The sequence below is a fragment of the Vitis riparia genome, unplaced genomic scaffold, assembly GCF_004353265.1.
Source record: "Vitis riparia cultivar Riparia Gloire de Montpellier isolate 1030 unplaced genomic scaffold, EGFV_Vit.rip_1.0 scaffold734_pilon_pilon, whole genome shotgun sequence".
Classification (NCBI taxonomy): Eukaryota; Viridiplantae; Streptophyta; class Magnoliopsida; order Vitales; family Vitaceae; genus Vitis; species Vitis riparia.
The window spans coordinates 23,938-43,775 of record NW_023269758.1 but is presented as its reverse complement, the minus strand read 5'-3'; the positions used below and the strand labels follow the sequence as shown (position 1 = coordinate 43,775).

The 19,838-nt window shown below is 33.0% G+C and overlaps 1 protein-coding gene and 1 long non-coding RNA gene across 2 annotated transcripts; both read right to left on the bottom strand.

Moving 5' to 3' along the window:
* Positions 1-1,752: 1,752 nt before the first annotated feature.
* On the bottom strand, positions 1,753-15,842 carry LOC117910417 (cytochrome P450 CYP72A219-like). Its single transcript, XM_034824483.1, has 7 exons — positions 15,834-15,842; positions 14,540-14,738; positions 13,117-13,320; positions 5,980-6,197; positions 4,675-4,916; positions 2,595-2,982; positions 1,753-2,184 (listed from the first exon to the last, which is right to left on the bottom strand). Exons 1-7 carry the CDS (start codon positions 15,840-15,842, stop codon positions 1,753-1,755), a joined length of 1,692 nt encoding a protein of 563 aa, XP_034680374.1.
* On the bottom strand, positions 8,094-8,426 carry LOC117910421. The gene is made up of 3 exons (XR_004650664.1): positions 8,406-8,426; positions 8,225-8,300; positions 8,094-8,129 (listed from the first exon to the last, which is right to left on the bottom strand). It is a non-coding gene; the product is annotated as an uncharacterized LOC117910421 (long non-coding RNA).
* Positions 15,843-19,838: the final 3,996 nt, after the last annotated feature.

Sequence of the window (19,838 nt, the reverse complement as noted above, 5' to 3'; positions counted from 1 at the left end):
TTGTGATCTCTTTATTTAGCATGCTACTTTCTGAAATCACCTAGTTTACTTAGCTATCTACAATTAATCAATTAATTGCCCCATTTCCCCAATTTAGTCAGTACAGATCTCTTTAGGGCTTAGAGGGGTGCTACTTCTTAGAGGTACCTTCCCAATAAGTAACCTGATCTCCGGACCTAGACTCGGGTTTTTCAAAGACATGCTTTTTTTTTCAAAAATTATGGAGTCACATTTTAAGGTTTTTCTTTCTTATTTTATTTTCCCTTTAAAATAAAAATAAAATAAGTGGCGGCTCCAACTTTTCCAAAACTAAATAATTTTCCACAAATAAAAAGCGAGTCTCGCCGATCGAGTGGAGACACATATGAAAAATGCTGGTCCACATGTTGACAAAGTTTAAAATTTTTAGAAAACTAAGGATGCTATTTTTACAAACCAAGTTGAAGGGAGGATGTTAGTTAAACTGGATTTAGGAAGTTTCTAAAAATTAGAATTTGAGTTAGATTCTAAAATGCTTGATTTAGTTTGTATATTTTGTTATTACAAGATTTTATATTTTACCATTATGAGTATCTATATTTTTAGGTGTTAATATCTATAAATAAGATGTTATGTAATAGTTGAACAAGAGTGGTAGAAGACAATAAATTTTTTCTTAATCATCTCAATTATTTAAGTATCTCCCTTTACATATGTAATTTACTTGTGTGTTTTTTTCAACCATATTACTACAACATATGTGAATCTGCTGGTTGGTCTATGAAAATTTATATCAGTTGTTCAACCTGTTAAATTCTGTTAGGCTTGTGTAACGGTATTTAGATCATAGCATCTTTCCCTAAGCCCGCATTTTTCTAAATATATAATTAAAATTGTTGTGTTTGCAATTTTAATGAAATCTAGCATTGGATACTTAACTACATCCCACAAAACGACAAAAAAATGGTGGCCATTTCATGGAGGCTAACCATTCACCTGCCTTTAGCCAAGTTGTGTTTCAACAGTAAAGTAATTATCTCAATCAAAACACAAAATTTAGTTTTCTAAACAATTATTGTTCTTGGAAAACATGCAAGGAACTTAAGCATCATAAGGTACTTAAGCAATCCTAGTTGGACGTTCAGTATCCAGATCTTTTCATTAATTGGTTTTTCTCTTTTTGTGCCAACATCTGCTCTCTCTCTCTCCAGTAATTGGTAGGCATCTCTTTTGTGCTTTAAATTAATTGAATACTTGATCTTATTCCGCCATTCTTTTGGGTCTAACCCAAAAATACATTTACCATGCCTTCTTTTCATGTCCTCAACTTACTCAAAAGCTCATAAGTCCCATTGGATATGATGTACTGAGTTTCAGATTTTTGAAGTAAAATTGTCAACATCGTCTATAGGTTATACTCTTTTCAACAGTTTAAATTGTTTTTGTTAATAGATTATGTGGTTGTTTTAACACAGAAATTGGAACGAAGCCAAATATGCAGAAAAAAGAAATGGTTGTGACCAATAGTTATATTTATTCTCTTTTATTTCTATTGATACTCAACTTTTTAGGGATAGAGCATCAACAATCCTTGTGATTAGTTAATAATGTTGAGAAAAGTCAATGACTACACAATGATATGTTGTATAATTCATTACTTGTATCAAACACAAATTTCCTTCAATGTGCGTCTATGAATAAAAGAGAGTTCTCGGTTTTTATTCGACATACACGCTACATAGGCCATGCTAATAGCAATTGATAACAAGAATCTCAACACTGAAGTCCACGTAGAATCAGGTGTGCACCATATTGGGGTTGCATAGTTAAGATACTGAAAGGAGCATGAGCATAGGATGGCGAAAGTTCAAATGAGAAGTGTTGTAAGATCATTGCCAAAGCTATTTTTGCCTCCATCATTGCAAAATTTTGTCCAATGCATACCCGAGGACCCCAACCAAATGGGAAAAATGAAACTTGGTTTTTTGTTGCCTTCAAAACTCCTTCTGCAAACCTCTCTGGATTAAACTCCTTTGCATCATCCCCCCAAATTTCATGATCATGGTGAACTAGGATGGTGGGTAACACGACTTCCACTCCAGCTGGAAAACACATATCTCCCACTTGAGTGTCCTTATAAACAGCTCTAGCAAGCATTGCTATTGGTGGGTATAACCTAAGAACCTCATGAAAAATCATGGTAACCTGTGGTAGAGAAACTTTAGAAGTTGTTGCATGAGAATTCTTACTAAAATACATTCTAAATAATTATGAAGGACACTGAAGAATAAAGCAATTTCTTAAAATAGTGATGTCGAAGACAAAATGTTCTAAATCATGCATGACAAAATATCAAGTATGCAAAGGACATTGCATATCCCATGGATACAATAACTTAAGAACCTCATGAAAAATCATCATAATCTAGCAGAGAAATTTGAAATCATGGCATGAGACCCCGTTCCTGAGCTACTAAGTGAAAGCAAATGTTTAGTACAAGATATAAAAACTTAAGAGAAATGTGTTTTCAATTTTACTCCAATTATGGGGAAAAAATAGAGTACTATACGATTTTAGTGAGAAACATTAAACTGAAGATTGGACTGAGTACTCACAATTTTTAGGTGATTTAATCCATCAGCTTCCGGTTTTTTATTCCCAAAAACCTGTAAAACCTCTTCTCTTGCACGAGCTTGCCAGTTTGGATGCTCGCTTAGCAGGACCATTGTCCATACAAGCAAAACTGAGGTTGTCTCTTGGCCAGCAAGATAGAATAGCTTACACTCTTCAATGACATCTTTGACACTCATTCCAATCTTCTTGTTATTTTGATGTTCTTGAATTTCTCTAAAATTGGATTCCATTAGTATACCTAATAAGTCACTATTAGCAGTTTCACCGGCCTTCATTGCCTTCTCCCTTTTGTTAACGATACCCCTCAACAATGCATATACTTCTTTGCTTATTTGCTTCATCCTCCTGTTCGTCTTTGTGGGTAAAAACCTGCGCGCATGTTAGTAATTCTAGTAAATAAAACATCAAATGAAACACACAGACATTAATTCTTATTTTCATCCATGCCTTCTACTTCTCCATTAATTTTTTGAAACTTGTATAAGGCTTCAAAGGTAGAAACTATCAAGACAATAACTAATGGTTTCATCTACACATGTTGCAGTGGTATCTCATCATCTTGACACAATATCCTGCAAACATAAGATTGAGGATACTAAACATCAATTAGTGAAACATACTACTTTCTAAGTGTTATACAAAAGAATTAATTGACTAAAAGGGGATGAAATGATCTCAAAGTTGTAAACCTAATATCTCTTATGCTTGACCTTGAAAAGCAATCCATTTTTAACATAAATTCTCTTCAACCTTGTTAACCAAACACACACTTGAGCATTGTGAAACTTTCAACCTATGAAGCGAAATTTGTGTTGGCATCATTTGTAGGTTATGAAATTTGTTCAAGAAACTTAATTTACCAAACAAGAGACTGATAAAGATCTATATGGATATAAAATCAACAATTACCTTATGAGAAAAATCTATTTCTCCATGATGGTGTTGAATTTTGAATTTTGCCTTAGTATTTGCTGGAATTTGAATTTTGAAGTTAAATTTTGCAGTTGGAGTCTTGCACAAAATCTGCAACATCTAAATAGTTTCTTGTTTTTATTTGGTCAAGATTTGGTTTCTATTTTATAGGAAGTAATTGTTCATCATCTAGTAGCTTGATTTTCTGTTATTCTAATGTCATTTCAGTTACAAGTTCATGTATAAATTCAACACTCTTCATCAATAAAATGTGTGTTCCAGCAGTCCAAAAATATATATTCTGCATAAGTGTTTTAATCTAAGATCAACATATGGAAGCCAGTATATTGATACAAAATATCATTTATTAGAGTATATTATGAAATATGAAGTGCAATTAAAATTTACAAAATCTCATGATCAAATTGTGAAAACATTTACCAAGTCTCTCAAGTTTAAAGATTTTAGAAAGCTAAGGATGCTATTTTTACAAATCAACTTGATGGGAGGATGTTAGTTAAACTAGATTTAGAAAGTTTCTAAAAATTAGATTTTGAGTTAGGTTTTAAAAGTTAATTAAAATATTTTATACAAAATTCTTGACTTAGTTTGTATATTTTGTTACTGCAAGATTTTATATTTTAATACTGTATTTTTTTTAGGTGTTAGGTGTTACTATTGTGAGTATACAACAAATTTTTTCTTAATCATCTCAATTATTTATATATGTAATTGCTTGTGTGTTTTTTCAACCACATTGCTGCAACATAGGTGAATCCGCTGGTTGGTCTATGAAAATTCATATCAGTTGTTCAACCTTTTAAATTCTGTAACGTATGTAGATTATAGCCTCTTTCCCTAAGCCTGCATTTTTCTTTCATTTCATGGTGTCAACACTTCAGGAAAGCAAAATTTCCTAAAATGGAATATGGTGTGCAAGGACAAAGAGACTTGTTAGGCATCTAAACTCTAGGGAAATGTAAGACTGATTTGAAACCAAAATTTGAGCAAACTAAATCTGCTGAAACACTGCTGCAAAAAGAAAACAAAGCCCCAAATAACTCTTTGATCTTTTGTACCAATCAGACTCGTGTATGAATAGTTCCAGAAAAATAAGCTGCATATTTCTTGAAATATTTTTATGCATACCTCCATCCCGGGATATAAACTGACATTGTAACTTGGATTGCAAGATGTGTTTGTTCTTTCTGGAGCTGGAATATCCTTCTTCCTTCTTCATAGCTACTACCAAATGCTGTCCGAGAAATCACATCCCCTGTCAAATTTTCAAGATAGGGCCAAACATCCAACTCACATGATCCCCCCACCGAAAGCATTTTCCATTTGGTCACCATGTCGCTACAACTCAAATGAAATGCCGGCAACATATTCTATAACAAATTCAACCACAAAATAAATTAATAAAGACCAAAACAGTCCAGTGTCCAGTTTCAAATTCAATATACAGCCATTTATCACTGACCTGTGAAATAACAATTTTAGTAGTTCATAAAGTATGTACTACTTAAAGTCATCATATGTTAGGAAGAGTCATATGGGTGGAGGATGAGGAATATTCAGTTTTACCATGGAGGCACTGACTAAAGAAATCATAGAAAAAAAATGTGCATATTCATGAAAAGTTTGATGTATGGGTAATAAGCAAGCAAGATAAGATAAAAAGTTGTTAAGATCTTATTGTCATATGTATCAAGTATTTTAAACTAGGAATAGACAATCAAGGATATTTTGATCCTTATGGTTCAAATTACCCATGGTCTACATTGGCAAATAAAACTTCTGAAAATTTCTATTGGAGACTGGAAAAAGACTTTATATGAGTAAGAAAAAAAACAAAGAAAAGGTAGGATACATTGGGTATGTGAAAATACTTCATTAAACCGATCGAAATATTTGGGAATTTCGATATTTATACAGGTTTTTAGCAAAATTTTTATAAAAAATTGGTATTTATTATTTTTGAATACTAATATAAATTTATCTTTCGAAGACAATTTTTTTAAAAATTATAAAATTATTTTTAAAAGACAACTTTATAAAATTCATTTCTTTTAACTTTTAAATGATAACTTTCTAATTATTATCTAGCAAACTGATGTAGAATTGATAATAATTTTTCAACCACCATATTTTAGAATATTATACATATATCAACCTAAGATACATGAGATGAGAAATGGGTATTCATAACCTCCAAATCTTATATATATTATCGCTTAAATTTTTTGTTCCACTGCATTCACATGTTCAATCTCTTTTCCAACAGTGAGAGGGCTATGGAGAGATTATGGAACTGTAATATGTCACAATTGAAACAGTTTCAATTATGGAACTGTTTGTTCACTTTCACAGTTTGTGAAAAGATTAAAAAAAAAAAAAACATGGAAATTAAGGTAAAATATTCTGGTTTGGAAACTGGGCATTGAAAATTACCTTCAACTTTTCTAGATGGAAAGCTGGGTTGATGATCTTTCTACGTTTAGCCCATCGTTCGCCTTCCAAGGTCACCAGACCAGAAACCAGCAACTTGCCAAGTGGATGTGGGGGTGGCTTGTGAAAGACATTGGATTTTAACAAAACATCCCTTATTAGCTCAGGCTCCATAATGTTTACCATTGGATTTGGACCGAACCATGCAAAGAAATTTTTACCTGCACGTTTATGCCATTATTGGATAGTGTTAGCCTCAGATTGCTTTTAGTTTGGACTTCACACAAATTCAACTTTGGGTATTAAAATTCAGTTGAACCCAACTTGGACCATCGAAAACAATGAAAACTTCAACCATAGTTTCTATGCTGAGTTATTATAAATGGACTAAATCATTTTTTCAGAATTGTCTCAACGTCAATTGATATTAAGGAATGAACTCTATTCATTGTAGCCTTAAGATTAAATAATGAAATCAAGAGGGCTATCAATATGCTTGGCAGGCTGGGTGACAGTTTTGGATAGATGCAACAATTTTAATTATTTAGCTTTGGATTATTTCCAGAGAATATTCTGCCATCTAGCATGGGATACTTTAAGACTATCAAGGATGAAAATATCGGTAATCACGGATATATCGGTAACTTGATTTTACGGATATATCGGATATATCGGAGAAATATCGGCGGATATTTTGGAAAAAAATTTCGGTACGCCAAAATGTGATCAAAACTCATGGAAATGTAAGAAAAACTTCATAGTAATGTAATTAGAAATATAATAGACAATTTAAAGTTGTTTTGTTGAAAAATTTGATATATGTATGATATAATTTGCAATATTAAATGTAATTATATCATGTCGGTGGATAAGAAATGTGAATTTTGTAATTGTACACTCATTATGAAGCTTCTGAAAGACTTGATTTCATTAAATATCAATAATTTGTACATATTACATTGCAATGACCCTTTAGTACCAAAATGAGGATCGATGTGGTTCAATGGAATTGGTAAATGAAGGAACCCCGTCTTGCTGTTGGAGACAATATTGGTACCAACTCATTGAGTCTCGATAATATTGGTTAAAAATTCTAACATGCCATGCATATATCTCTTGAGTCCTACCCACTGCCTCTACATGGATAGGATACTCAAGATTGACCCATGTGTTCATGTCAAATCCTCCTTGCATTTGATATGGAACTTGGTAAGACATTTGTGCAGCAGAGGGGTAGGTCGGCATACCATACTCTTCATCAGTTGAACTTGAAGGTTGACCATAACCCATCACATAAGGAGGGTAAACGTTAGCCTCATTTGAGGAGTCACTAAATTGAGTTCCTATACTCATAGATTCAAAACTCCCTGAAAGTAACTCCTCGTTATATGAAGTCATCGTTCGTTCTCTTCCTTTGTATGGCTTCCCAATAGCTCCTATACCTGGACCAGCTCTTCTAGAGCCATGGTCTTCATCTTGTGTGCAATGCGTGAAATCATTTTCACAAGTGAATTGACTCATTGGATATTGACTTTGTTGGCGTTCCCCAATATCTCCTCCTGCTTGATCACTTCCATCATCAGTTCCACCTCTTGAACCATCGTAACCAGAAGCAAAAGTACCAGCAGCACTAGGTCTACTACTTTGGCCAATACTTGTGGAGTCAACCTCTTGGTGGGAATTCAATGCCCCTTGAAATGAATCCTCAGTATCTTTGCTAAAACTTTCACTGTGAACTTCTTCGGACAACACACGTTCAACATCAACTCCAAATTCTCGAGCATGAGCAGCAATTCGTGGATCAGGATTACCAACTTCATCATCTAAGTGTATAGGCCTGACCCATTGGAATAACTGATTCTCTTCTTCTTCACCCACCTCGGCTGAAATGTCAAGAAGATCAAGGTAGTCTTTCTCAGCAACTCGATCATTTTCTGCCTCCATATCGCGTAACTTTAGCTTCATATTGTAGTAACAGAAAACTAATTGTTGTAGTCTGGAGTAAGCTAAACGATTGCGTTGCTTTGTGTGGATTAAAGCAAATGTGCTCCAATTTCTTTCATAAGCAGAAGATGACGTAGTTTGTGAGAGAACTTTAATGGCCAAATTTCTCAATGTAGGTGTTTGGTTCCCATACATGAACCACCATTCAGCTGCAAGGGAATTCATAATTATATAAATACTTATGTGATGAACTTACAATAATGATAATCAATTTTTTTTTTCTTTATTAAGAAATAGTACTTACCGGGCACCATGGTTGACCTTGATGCAATCGCCGCTCGATCACTGAATCCTCTCTTTGCATCTCGAAAAAGCACAAGCTATGTATTCATAATTTAAATTGTTAATAATATTTGTTAGTAAATGTTCAAATAAAATGATGAATGAAATAAGAGATTTTAGTAAAATAAGAGTTTCTTATTTACCTCATTTCCAAATTGACCAACTGATTCAGCATTTGGGTCTAATTTAGCAAATACTTCATGGACTGATTGAATTAAATATGGATCACTACCAACTCCACGCCTATATTGAAACCTTGGATTCAAGAAGTATGCTACAATAAAATTATGTAGATTTAGTATTGTGTAAGAGAAAATGAAATAAAATCAAAGTAACAATTGATAAAAATTAAGTACCTGCTGCATGAAGTGGATGTTTTAGTGTTTTCTCCCAACGATCTTTAAGTATTTGGAAGATCCAATCGCCAACTTGTTGACGATTGAGATTTTCTTTCATCACTTGCATAAGCTCGTACACACACGGCATTGTTGGAACAACTTCTGAATCAATGATTCGAAGCACTACATATAGTGGTTCAAAGTATGAAACAACATGTTTCATTCTATCCCAATATGGATGATCAAACATTAGTTTCTCTATATCTCGTCCAATGTTTGTCCGACTAAGCTTGTGTAGTGCCCATTCATCACTCATAAACAATTTCTTCAAATCAGCCCTTTTTTTAAGAAGACTTTCAAGAGCAATATAGTTTGTAGCAAACCTTATAGCTCCTGGTCGAACAATGTCTCCACCACAGTACTTTCTCATTTATGCAAGTAACCAACAATGATTGTAAATGAAGTTAGTTATCTTGCGAGCATTGCGTATTACCTCGGTAGTACTAGGTCTTTTCCCAATGTCTTCAAACATTAGGTTGATGCAGTGTGCCGCACATGGGGTCCAATATAAGTTAAACTTTTTCATCAACAACTTCCCTGCTTTCACGAATGCTGACCCGTTATCTGTGACAATTTGGACCACATTATCTACCCCGACTTCTTTGATAACATTCTTCAATAGCTTGTATATGTATTTGTGATCTTTGATACTGTTGGATGCATCAACTGACTTGAGGAACACTGTACTCCCTTTTGAATAAACCATGAAATTAATTATGCTTAATCTCGTGGGCCCTGTCCATCCATCTGACATTATGGTGCAACCATATGTCTTCCATTTTTCTCTTTGCTGGTTCACATAAGCTTCCATATCTTTGTACTCCATTTCCAAGTACTTATTCTTTATTTCATATGGAGATGGAGGTTCGATTCCCATTCCTACAAATCATATGTAAGAAATATTTAAAACATGACACAAAAGACCACACCTACTGAAGGTATAAAACAATATAAAATTTGAGAACTTAAAAATTACCTGCTTGTTGTGCACCAATAATCATATTCTTGAAGTGGTGAGAGTTTGCTTTATTGGGCGCGACACTATCATAAATGAAGAATTTGCTTATTAAGCGTCCCATCGTTTCTTTAATTGAACCACCCTTTAACATATCTTTAATATTTTTTTGCTTTGCCTTAGAAGACTTGTAGAGTGAGGGTGCAATAGGCGGTGATGGGTCTGAATGTCGCATACTTTGAGATTTTCGCATTATCGGTGCACCACTACGTCGTGACGACTCCCCTGTTTTACGCTTGCTTCCTACAAGATTTTCATGTTGTTGTCGCTCCCATTCTGTTGCCTTCGATGCACGAACCGCTTCTCGATAAGCATCCCGCTCATCCAGGTCCATATTTGCTGGATACATGTACACTTCTTCATCTTCATCATCATCATCATCATCATCCTCATCCATATCATGTGTATGCCTAGCCCCCATAGTGCCACGTAATTGATCTCTGATCTCTTCAATATCTATAGCTTTCTTTTCTTTTGCTTTACTTTTTTCATGCAACATCTCTCGTATCTCTTCTTTCACTTCGGGTGGCACTGAAAGACACTTTTTGGTATTGTTATTCGGGTCTCTATGCGCTAAATGATACTTGAATCGACTAATGCCTCCACTCTTCATCACCAGCCCACAAAAATTACAAATTGTCCCATTTCGGTTTCCCTCTAATGGTGAACAATACTTCCAAGCTAAATCTCGGCCGAATGTGCCACTCCCACCACCTCCATCTCCACCTGTACCTCTACCTCCACCTCCACCTCTACCTCCACCTCCACCTCCACTTCCACTAGCCATTGCAACTCTATTGAAAATATACTATTTCATTACAATTGAATAAAAATTTAAATTAAACAAGTAATTAAAAATAAACTTATTGCAAATATAGTAATCATGTCAATCAAACTTATTGCAAATGTACTAATTAATTACGAATGAAAATATAAAAAAATTGAAAAAATTGGGAAGCTACTAATATTGTCCATTAAGTCAATAAATTAACTAAACTAAATTAATTCTATGAAAATCTACTAATTCATTCAAGATTTAAAAAATGTACCAATTAATTACGAATGAAAATATTAAAAAAATTGAAAAACTACTAATATTGTTAATTAAGTTAATAAATTAACTAAACTAAATTAATTCTATGAAAATTTGTTAATTCTTTCAAGATTTAAAAAATGTACTAATTAATTACGAATGAAAATATTAAAAAAAAATTGAAAAATTTGGAAAACTACTAATATTGTTAATTAAGTTAATAAATTAACTAAACTAAATTAATTCTATAAAAATATACTAATTCATTCAAGATTTAAAAAATGTACTAATTAATTACGAATGAAAATATAAAAAAAATTGAAAATTTTGGGAAAATATTGTTAATTAAGTTAATAAATTAACTAAACTAAATTAATTCTAAGAAAATTTGCTAATTCTTTCAAGATTTAAAAAATGTACTAATTAATTATGAATGAAAATATTAAAAAAAATTGAAAAATTTGGCAAACTACTAATATTGTTCATTAAGTTAATAAATTAACTAAACTAAATTAATTCTATGAAAATTTGCTAATTCTTTCAAGATTTAAAAAATGTACTAATTAATTACGAATGAAAATATTAAAAAAAAATTGAAAATTTTGGCAAACTACTAATATTGTTAATTAAGTTAATAAATTAACTAAACTAAATTAATTTTATGAAAATTTACTAATTCATTCAAGATTTAAAAAATGTACTAATTAATTCAATAATTATAAATGAAAAGAAAAAAACATTGATGTACTAATTCATGACAATTGAAAAGAAAATAAATAAAATTGAAGATTTAAATAATATACTAATTAATTGAACTTCAATACAAAATAATAAAATTTAAAACAAACATACCTTAAAAACAAAATGAGTAATCTTGGGAGCAATGAGATATCAAATATGAAATGTGGATGAAATTGGTGAAAAACAAGCTATTTATAGAAAAAAATTGGGCTAAAAAAGCGATTAGAATCTTATTTTACCGTTGGAAAACAAAATTGGCCGTTAGATCGAAATCTGGGTGAAATCTAACCATTGGATCATCACATAGCCGTTGGGGTTCAATTCTAGCCATTAGATCACATCCATCTTCAATTTAGACCATTAGATGTACATAAAATTGACAGTTGGTGCTTAGACCAAATCTGGACCATCAGATCAACGTGGAGAAACTGAGAGCCGTTGGATGAGCAGCAGGTGCAAGACACTCCTCACAAAATTACACGTGCTGCCACTTTTGTCTCCACCTTGCCAAAGCGGCTCCAAGCCTCCATCATCATCACCGTTGCTCGCCGGACACATCGTCGCTGCTCGCCGGACCATCACCACTGCTCGTCAAACCCATCGCCGCTACTCGCTGAACCCATCGCCGCTGCTCGCCAGACCCATTGCCTTGCTCGCCGGACCCATCGACTCAACTCTCTCTCTCTCTGCCATGAAATCAACTCATCTTCAAGCCCTAACACCACCGTCTTCCGCCATTAACGCCTCTGTTCAGCATCGACGTTTTGATGAATACAGGTACAAATTTCTTTTCACAAAATCAGAGAAAAATCGCCGAAATAAACCGAAACAAAACGATATTTCTCAGAAATTTTCCAACTGGAGGCGATTTTTTCAAAAAATCGCCGAAATTTCTCTTTTACAGAAATTTCGGAGAAATTTCTCCGATTTTTGGCGAAATTTTTGGATATTTCTGTCGTCGACATTTCGCCCTCCTCTTTCGTTTCGCCGCCGGCCGAAACACGAAATTTCGCCGAAATTTCGGCGAAAAAAACAGAAAATTTCATCCTTGAAGACTATATCCCACAAAAAGACAAAAAAAATGGTGGCAATTTCAAGGAGGCTAATCATTCACCTGCCTTTAGCCAAGGATTAGTTATAAACAAAACCTTCCGAAAAGAAAGGGGGAGAGCCCATCTGGATGGACTTGGCATCGACACAATAGAATTGGCATCGAAAGAAATATTAAGATTTAATATTTGTTCATTTATACTTTGAGCACAAATAACTGACATAAAAATTCATCCAAAAGTTCCGAAACGTCATAAATTAACACTTGAAAAAAAAAAGGTAAAAATTTGGCATAAATTAGAAGTTATTCACAACTCCAGAAATTAAACAATTGAAAACTAAAAACAGTACTTTTCAAAGTGGAAGTATATTAATTTCTTGATAAAAGAAATTGCAATACAGTTAGCAAAGATTAAGAACTACCACTGAAGTCTAAACCTTTGGTGTAATTTAAGAAAGAGGAAAATAAACAAAACAGAAAGGAAAAGAAAAATAGTTAGGAAGAGAAGAGCAGATAACAAGCAATTGCTTTAGGGCAGTATAAAAATGTTGGCCATAATTTGTAGAGATCAGCAAACTTTAATACTATGATGAAAAGTAATCAGTCATATCGGTACCGTATTTCTTAATGAAATGACAATGGAAGGGCAGGACACGCGGAGCAATATCATCGGAGAGGCTGATTGGTCTTGAATATGCTTCTTTTAACATCATGGACATCTCTTTGAAGTCCCCATGTAAAATCCTATAAGAATTCCCAGCCAGGCCTTGCTCTCTAAGGCATCTTTCTAACCTCTTTGGCCTCAACCACACCCAATTCAGTAGCCTTCATAAACAGCTTATGAGCACAGTAAGGAACCCAAAAGAAATTGCAACTGAGCTATGCTTCATTTCCAGTTTGAGGGACTTCTAGCAGGAGACGTGTGTTAAATCACTTCAGAGTGAGAGAATGACTTTATGCTGCCGATGTGTATAAATTGGCCCCTCTTTTATTCCCTCGTGCCGGCAAACATAGAAGATTTCATCAATGCCTAATGGGGAGAAGAACGTCTAGTATTTTAAAATCTATAAATTATCTATTTTAATTGTCTCCATCAATATGGATTTTAAACTTCTCAATGAGTTATTAATTTATTCTATTTGATACATTTCAAAGTTTGTGCAATCATCACTGCTTATTAAAAACTATATATGCCATGAATGTAGAAGGCAAAATTTGAGCACGGAATATGGAATTCTATTTGATGGACCAGCTTTCACTTGTGAGTCGATGGAGCATGTGGATGCTCACTTTCAGAGCCTCAAGGGACAGCTCGCATCCCTCACATCTTGGCAGATGTCGCAGGGTGCTTCCAGCTCTACAACTCCATCTGATCTGGACTTTTTGATACTTCATGTTTTTTTTTTTTTTTTTTTTTTTTTGTTTTTGTGGATAAGTTTATTTTGTACACCTAACCCATCTTGGCTCAGTCTATCATATATTTGTTTGTCTAGATGTACTTTTATTTTCTTATCTCTTGTATCCAGAACCTTTTTTACCATATATGTCCATGTGTTTGCTTTTCTTTTCTCCTTTTCATATGCTTACTGCTTCATCATGCTCTTTGTCATTTTTTGCAATAAAAAGGGGGAGATGGATTGTTGATTTGATTGAGTCTTTTGCAATTCATATTTTTTTGACATTTGTTTCATGACTTGCATCCCCTTACTCGTTTACCTGATTTGATAAAATTGATCAGTTATCTTTCTTCCCACACACTACTTTACCTGGGTATGTTGTTTAGTGTGTGCAAGTTCTAGGTACTAGGGTATTGCTCATTTTTTGGATGTGGCTTCTAGTCCTTTGCACGTTAGATGATGAATTGGTTTAGACAAGGGGTATTGAGAGATTTGTAAACTCCATTTGAGAGTATTGAGGGGTTTATGCAATTTGTATTTTATCACAAAATTGCCAAAGGGAGAGATTGTTCATACATTAGGTGATGTAGTTTAAAATTGTCAATTTTGTTCTATTCATTTTGGTTTAGGATCTTTCTAGATTGTGTCTCACTCCCCATTGAAGACTCAAGGTTATTAATTGATCAACCAGGATTACACAGGTAAGTGTAAAAAGATTTGGGAAAGGCAAGTTAGTGTTGGGTGTGACATGGCATGGATTGAGTGGTTTAAAATTGAGCAAAATGATAACCGGGTTTAAAAAATGCCTAAAGCGCTCAAGCACTCTAAGAGCATTTGAGCCCTAGCAACAAAATTCTCTAGAATTTTGGAGATCTGTCTTTCTATTTTTAAAGGATTTATTTTGAGGAACTTTTTAGAATTAGTCCACTAGGTTCCTAGGCTTATATATACATTGCCTAAAAAGGTTTTTGGTTTGATGCTGTTGAGTTCAAAAACCTAGTTTGTCTTCCTGTTTCCAAAATTCTAAAAGAAACATTCATATTTACTTTTGCCTAGTTGAGAAGGAGATTTGTATCCCCCTCAAGTGCTGAAGTGAGATCCTCTATGAGCACATGAGATGTTGCATTGTGGATGCAAAACACAATGTAGGTGTTAGGTAGTAAGTCTTAGTAGTAGCTTTCATCAGGTAAAATTGAGTACACACCCCATTATATATGATGGAGAGCTCCTCAAATGCATATCCTAGAATCGAAATCAATTGACACTAAATTAACACCCAACCTATGTTTCAAACAAAATTTTTCAATTTCACATTTTGAGCACCAATCCATGAAAATGGTGTTTTCGAGGAGCAATTTCAATTGATTTAGGAGAGCATATTAGATCTTACCCTTCCCCTCTTGAGACTTGAGACTTAGGAGTAACCTGTTTCCGGATAGATTCAATATCACTAATTGATTAATTTCTATGTACAATATGTTTTTCTAAATTTTAAACTCATAAAAATTCCATCCTCTTAATTCTATTAGAATAATGTAAATCATATGGAAGTTAGATTCTAAATCTCAAGTCTTCACATCATCAAGTATCAACTATACGAACTCAAACTCAACACTTTAGTGGCTCTAAAGAGTCTATTTTAGTGCATTTGAGGTATTTAAAAAAGACCTAATGCTTGTTTTTTGTTTTTTTTGTTTTTTTTTTGTTATTAATTCCTTAGCCATTTGTTTTTGATATTTTTTGTGAGTATTTTTAGAACTTTAAGGTATTTTGAAAATGAAGTAGACTTTGTGGAGGATTCTCAAAGAATAAAATGCCTAAGTAGAGAGCAAGAACAAATTGTGTACCTTTTAAGTACACAAGAGTCTATTGTGCATCTCTCAAGTGTGCCACCAAACTAGATTGCACACTCCCTCTAGCAATTTAAATTGAGCACCTTCCCCATGATTCAAAGGTTGCATACCCCCTCAACAATTGAACCCAACAAGAGCACTCAACTTGTGCATGTCCATAACATCTTAATTGCACTTTTCCCTACCACTACAGTAGCGTATCCCTAGGGCCACTCACCATGCACTGTCACGCCCCAAAGCCCACTCCAAGGGCATGACAATCTTTTCACACCTAGCTCAAGCCCAAGGGCTCAAAGTGGAAACGACACAAACATTCGTATTGTAATTGAAAATTTACCAATTACCAAATTTTTGGATCAAACATTTTCAATTATGCTTGCAAATAGGAGATATAACATACACTTATTTTCATAAAAACTTTTGAGTTCAAAATGCCAATACATTCAAACTTTTCAACAAAACTTTCTCATATCCATTTCAAAACAATTTCTCAACAAACCAAATCGAATACATTCAAAATATATTTACTTTGGTTATCATATGACAAATGGTGCCCAATGAAGTGGGACTTTGCAATTGAGTAACTAGTTTCAAATTGGTTCAATTTAAGGTGAACAAAACCAAATGTCAACAATTATAACTCATTGACTAGGGTCATAAGGTCAACTATTATAACCCATTTACTAAGGTCATATAACATCAACTATTATAACCCGTTGACTAAGGCAAAAAATGTGAACTATTATGACCCGTTGACTAAGGCCATACAAACCAGAGTCAAATACTTTATTTCATTAATTCAAACTTACAAAACAAAACATCATATCTCCTCAATTTTTCATTTTTCATAAACAAAGAAAATGCTCAAATATACTTTCAATAAAAAACATATATTTGATCCTTGCTTAAAGATAAAACTAATATTTTTACACATTTCAAAAAAAAATTATTTTTTTTTTTTGCAAAAATTTGCATTAATTTCCTTTACCTTGAAGAAGCACTCAAAATCTTAAAGTATTTAGCTTTGAAGAATTTCCTCCTCACTTAACATAATATCATATACAATATTGACTATTGATTATTTATCTAAATATATAAATTTGACAATCCTAAAAATATTTTAGTTAGTATTAGGGATCCTAATTAATTTCTCATATTAATATTATTACCATCCAATATTATTTTCAACTTCCTAAACAATAATTTATTTCTCTTTTCTAACTTATCCAAATTAAATCTTTTAAGAAGATTTATTTGCATTAAACATTATTACTATTATTTAAATCTCCTACTAAAACTTAATAAATACCCCATGCAATTCTTTTTTTTTTCCCAGCAACTCCACACCAACTCCATTCATTATTATTATTTCTTTTATTATTATTATTATTATTGTTGTTGTTGTTGTTGTTATTGTTATTGTTATTATTATTATTATTAATTTCAATACCCAACAACACCTTAACCTATTTCTCTTCCAAGCCATCAATGTCCTTTTCTTCCTCATCATTTACCAAAATACTATTTACTTCCTTTCCTAGGCCAACGTGTTGACCATTTCTTAGTTTTTTTTTTCAATATGCCAAATCCTTCCTACCTAGACGCATCTTTCATCATTTTTTTTCTCCTCTCTAAAGTCAAAACTTTTAATCCCCATACTCAGAAATTTTATGTAATTTTCAAATCTGAAGCTATATATATATATATATATGTTTATCTAGATTTATTCGTTTGAGTAATCAAAATTTGTCGATCTCCATTAATAAATCAAACTATGTTCATATATTTTTTTTTTAATATTTTTGACCTAGAAATTAATTAAACGAACTCTAATCAAAATTGAAATATTCCAAAGAATATCTAAAGTGTTCAAAACTAATTAACGAATATAAAATATTAATTTAAGGACTAAAAATATTACTAGAAAAATTGATCTTCAAATCCTAAACCTCCAAATCTTCAACCGTATGCTCTCTAATATTTCTAATCTCTATGTAAAAGGGTTTTCTGAATAGAGAGGATGGGAAAAGTCTAATTTATACCTAGGAGTTTTAAATACGAAAAGACATGTTTACCCTTATTAAATTACTTAATTAATTATTAATTTTTAAATTACGATTTTACCCCTAAATTGGGTTTAAGGCATTATATGCACACTGTTCCCACTCTTGCAAAGGTTGCGCACCTGAGAAAACTCCTTCCAATGATTTGTACACTCACCAAAGTAATGCAAGCATCTAAGCCTTAAGTCATCATCTATACTATCAATTCTCCCATACTGATTGCATTGAAAGCCAAGTGCAACCACCAACTCCAAGGTGACAAGTCAAGTACAAGAAAGATGGCTAGTTGACTACATTGACACATGATCTGATCCCTAACATGGGCAAGAGGCAGTTCTAGGAGAATAGTTTGAGCAATAAGAATGGATTACCTAAAGGGAAACCCATCTATAAATAGAGGATTGTCTGGGCACGCACGCGCGCACACACACGCATATAAATATGTATGTATGTATGGGGAGAAGAAAAGAAAAAAAAGGAATGTTGAAGAGTTTGAATCTTGAATGGAGATGATATTAACCTTTTTAGGATTTAGTTAGGAATTTATTTTGGTAATTAAAATGAAAATTAATTATTTGGATAGGATTTGTTAGATAGTTTCCTATTTCTTTCTATATATTTTCCTTATTTTTGTAGGTTTCCTACAGTTATATAAATAGAGGACATTTTCTCTTCTTTTCTCTATGAATGAATATATGACTAGGTAAAATTAAGCTACAAGTTTCTTAATGGTATCAAAGCCAACATCTGATTACTAGGAATAATGGTTAAAATAGCAATGATAGGTGCTTCCAATTATGATAACAACTTGAAGGAGGCAGAAAGAAAACCTATCCCTCATTAGAATTTTGTGACCAATAGTGATGGTCACTCTTCTTAGCTAATTACCTCTCACAAATTAAGTTAATGGAGAAAATTATCTTTAATGGTCTCAATTTGTCAAACCTTTCATTTGTGGGCATGGACAAATTGAATATTTTATTAGAGCAACATCAACACCACAAGGAACAATTCTCATCGAGACATAGGAAGTAGATAATGCCAGATTATGTCATGGCTGATCAACTCAATGGAACTCAAGATTAGGAAGACAAACATGTTCATGCCCATAACTAGAGAGATCTAGGAGGCTACCAAGGAAACCTATTACGACTTAGTAATTTGCTCAGGTCCATAAGATAGCCATACAAATAAAAAATACCAAGCAAGGTAATATGAATGTAATTCAGTACTATAATACACTTAAAACTCTTTGGTAAGAACTTAATTTGTTCTATGATTATGAATAACATTGTGCATAAGATAGTGAAATGTTCTAAAAGATGATGAGAAGGATCGAGTATTTTCATTCCTAGTGGGGTTTAAATAATAAATTAGATGAGGTTTACCTCTTTACTTAACATTACCCTAGTTATAAAAAAACCAATAAGCTTCACATTTCGGCCAATGATCTAAAATTCAAAAGAATTCATGGAAGGCCCTAGTGTGACCATCATCTCCTCTAAATGCTTCCAGAATTCAAAATATCCATTGACAAGTGATTAACCATCATATTTTCCAAATGCATCTTTAGATGTCATATACCCAAAGGTGTTCAAATTCGTAAGATATTGACCAAGTCTAGATATTAAGAAGGTATATCATCCTCTACCATTAGAAAGAAGAAGATACATTATCCTCTACTAGTGAAAGCACATATGCCATCATCTCAACAAATCAAGCATGCGTGCAAATTTGTCTTCTTGTTCTTCTAATTGCAGTCAAGCAAGTATTAATGAAGTACTTAATTTGAAGCATCTGTTTATCATCTATAGTGGTTGTAGTTTCTAATCCAATAATTGCACTCCTTTGAAAGTGGTACAAATTATTCTTCCTTATTCCTTGCATCACCACAAGTTTACTTGGCATAACTTTCAAAATCCCATATTTTATAGTAACAATATTGAACCCTATGGGTTCTAATACTCCAATTGAGATGAGACACTTATTCATACTAGGAACATACCAAACATCACTCAAAATTTT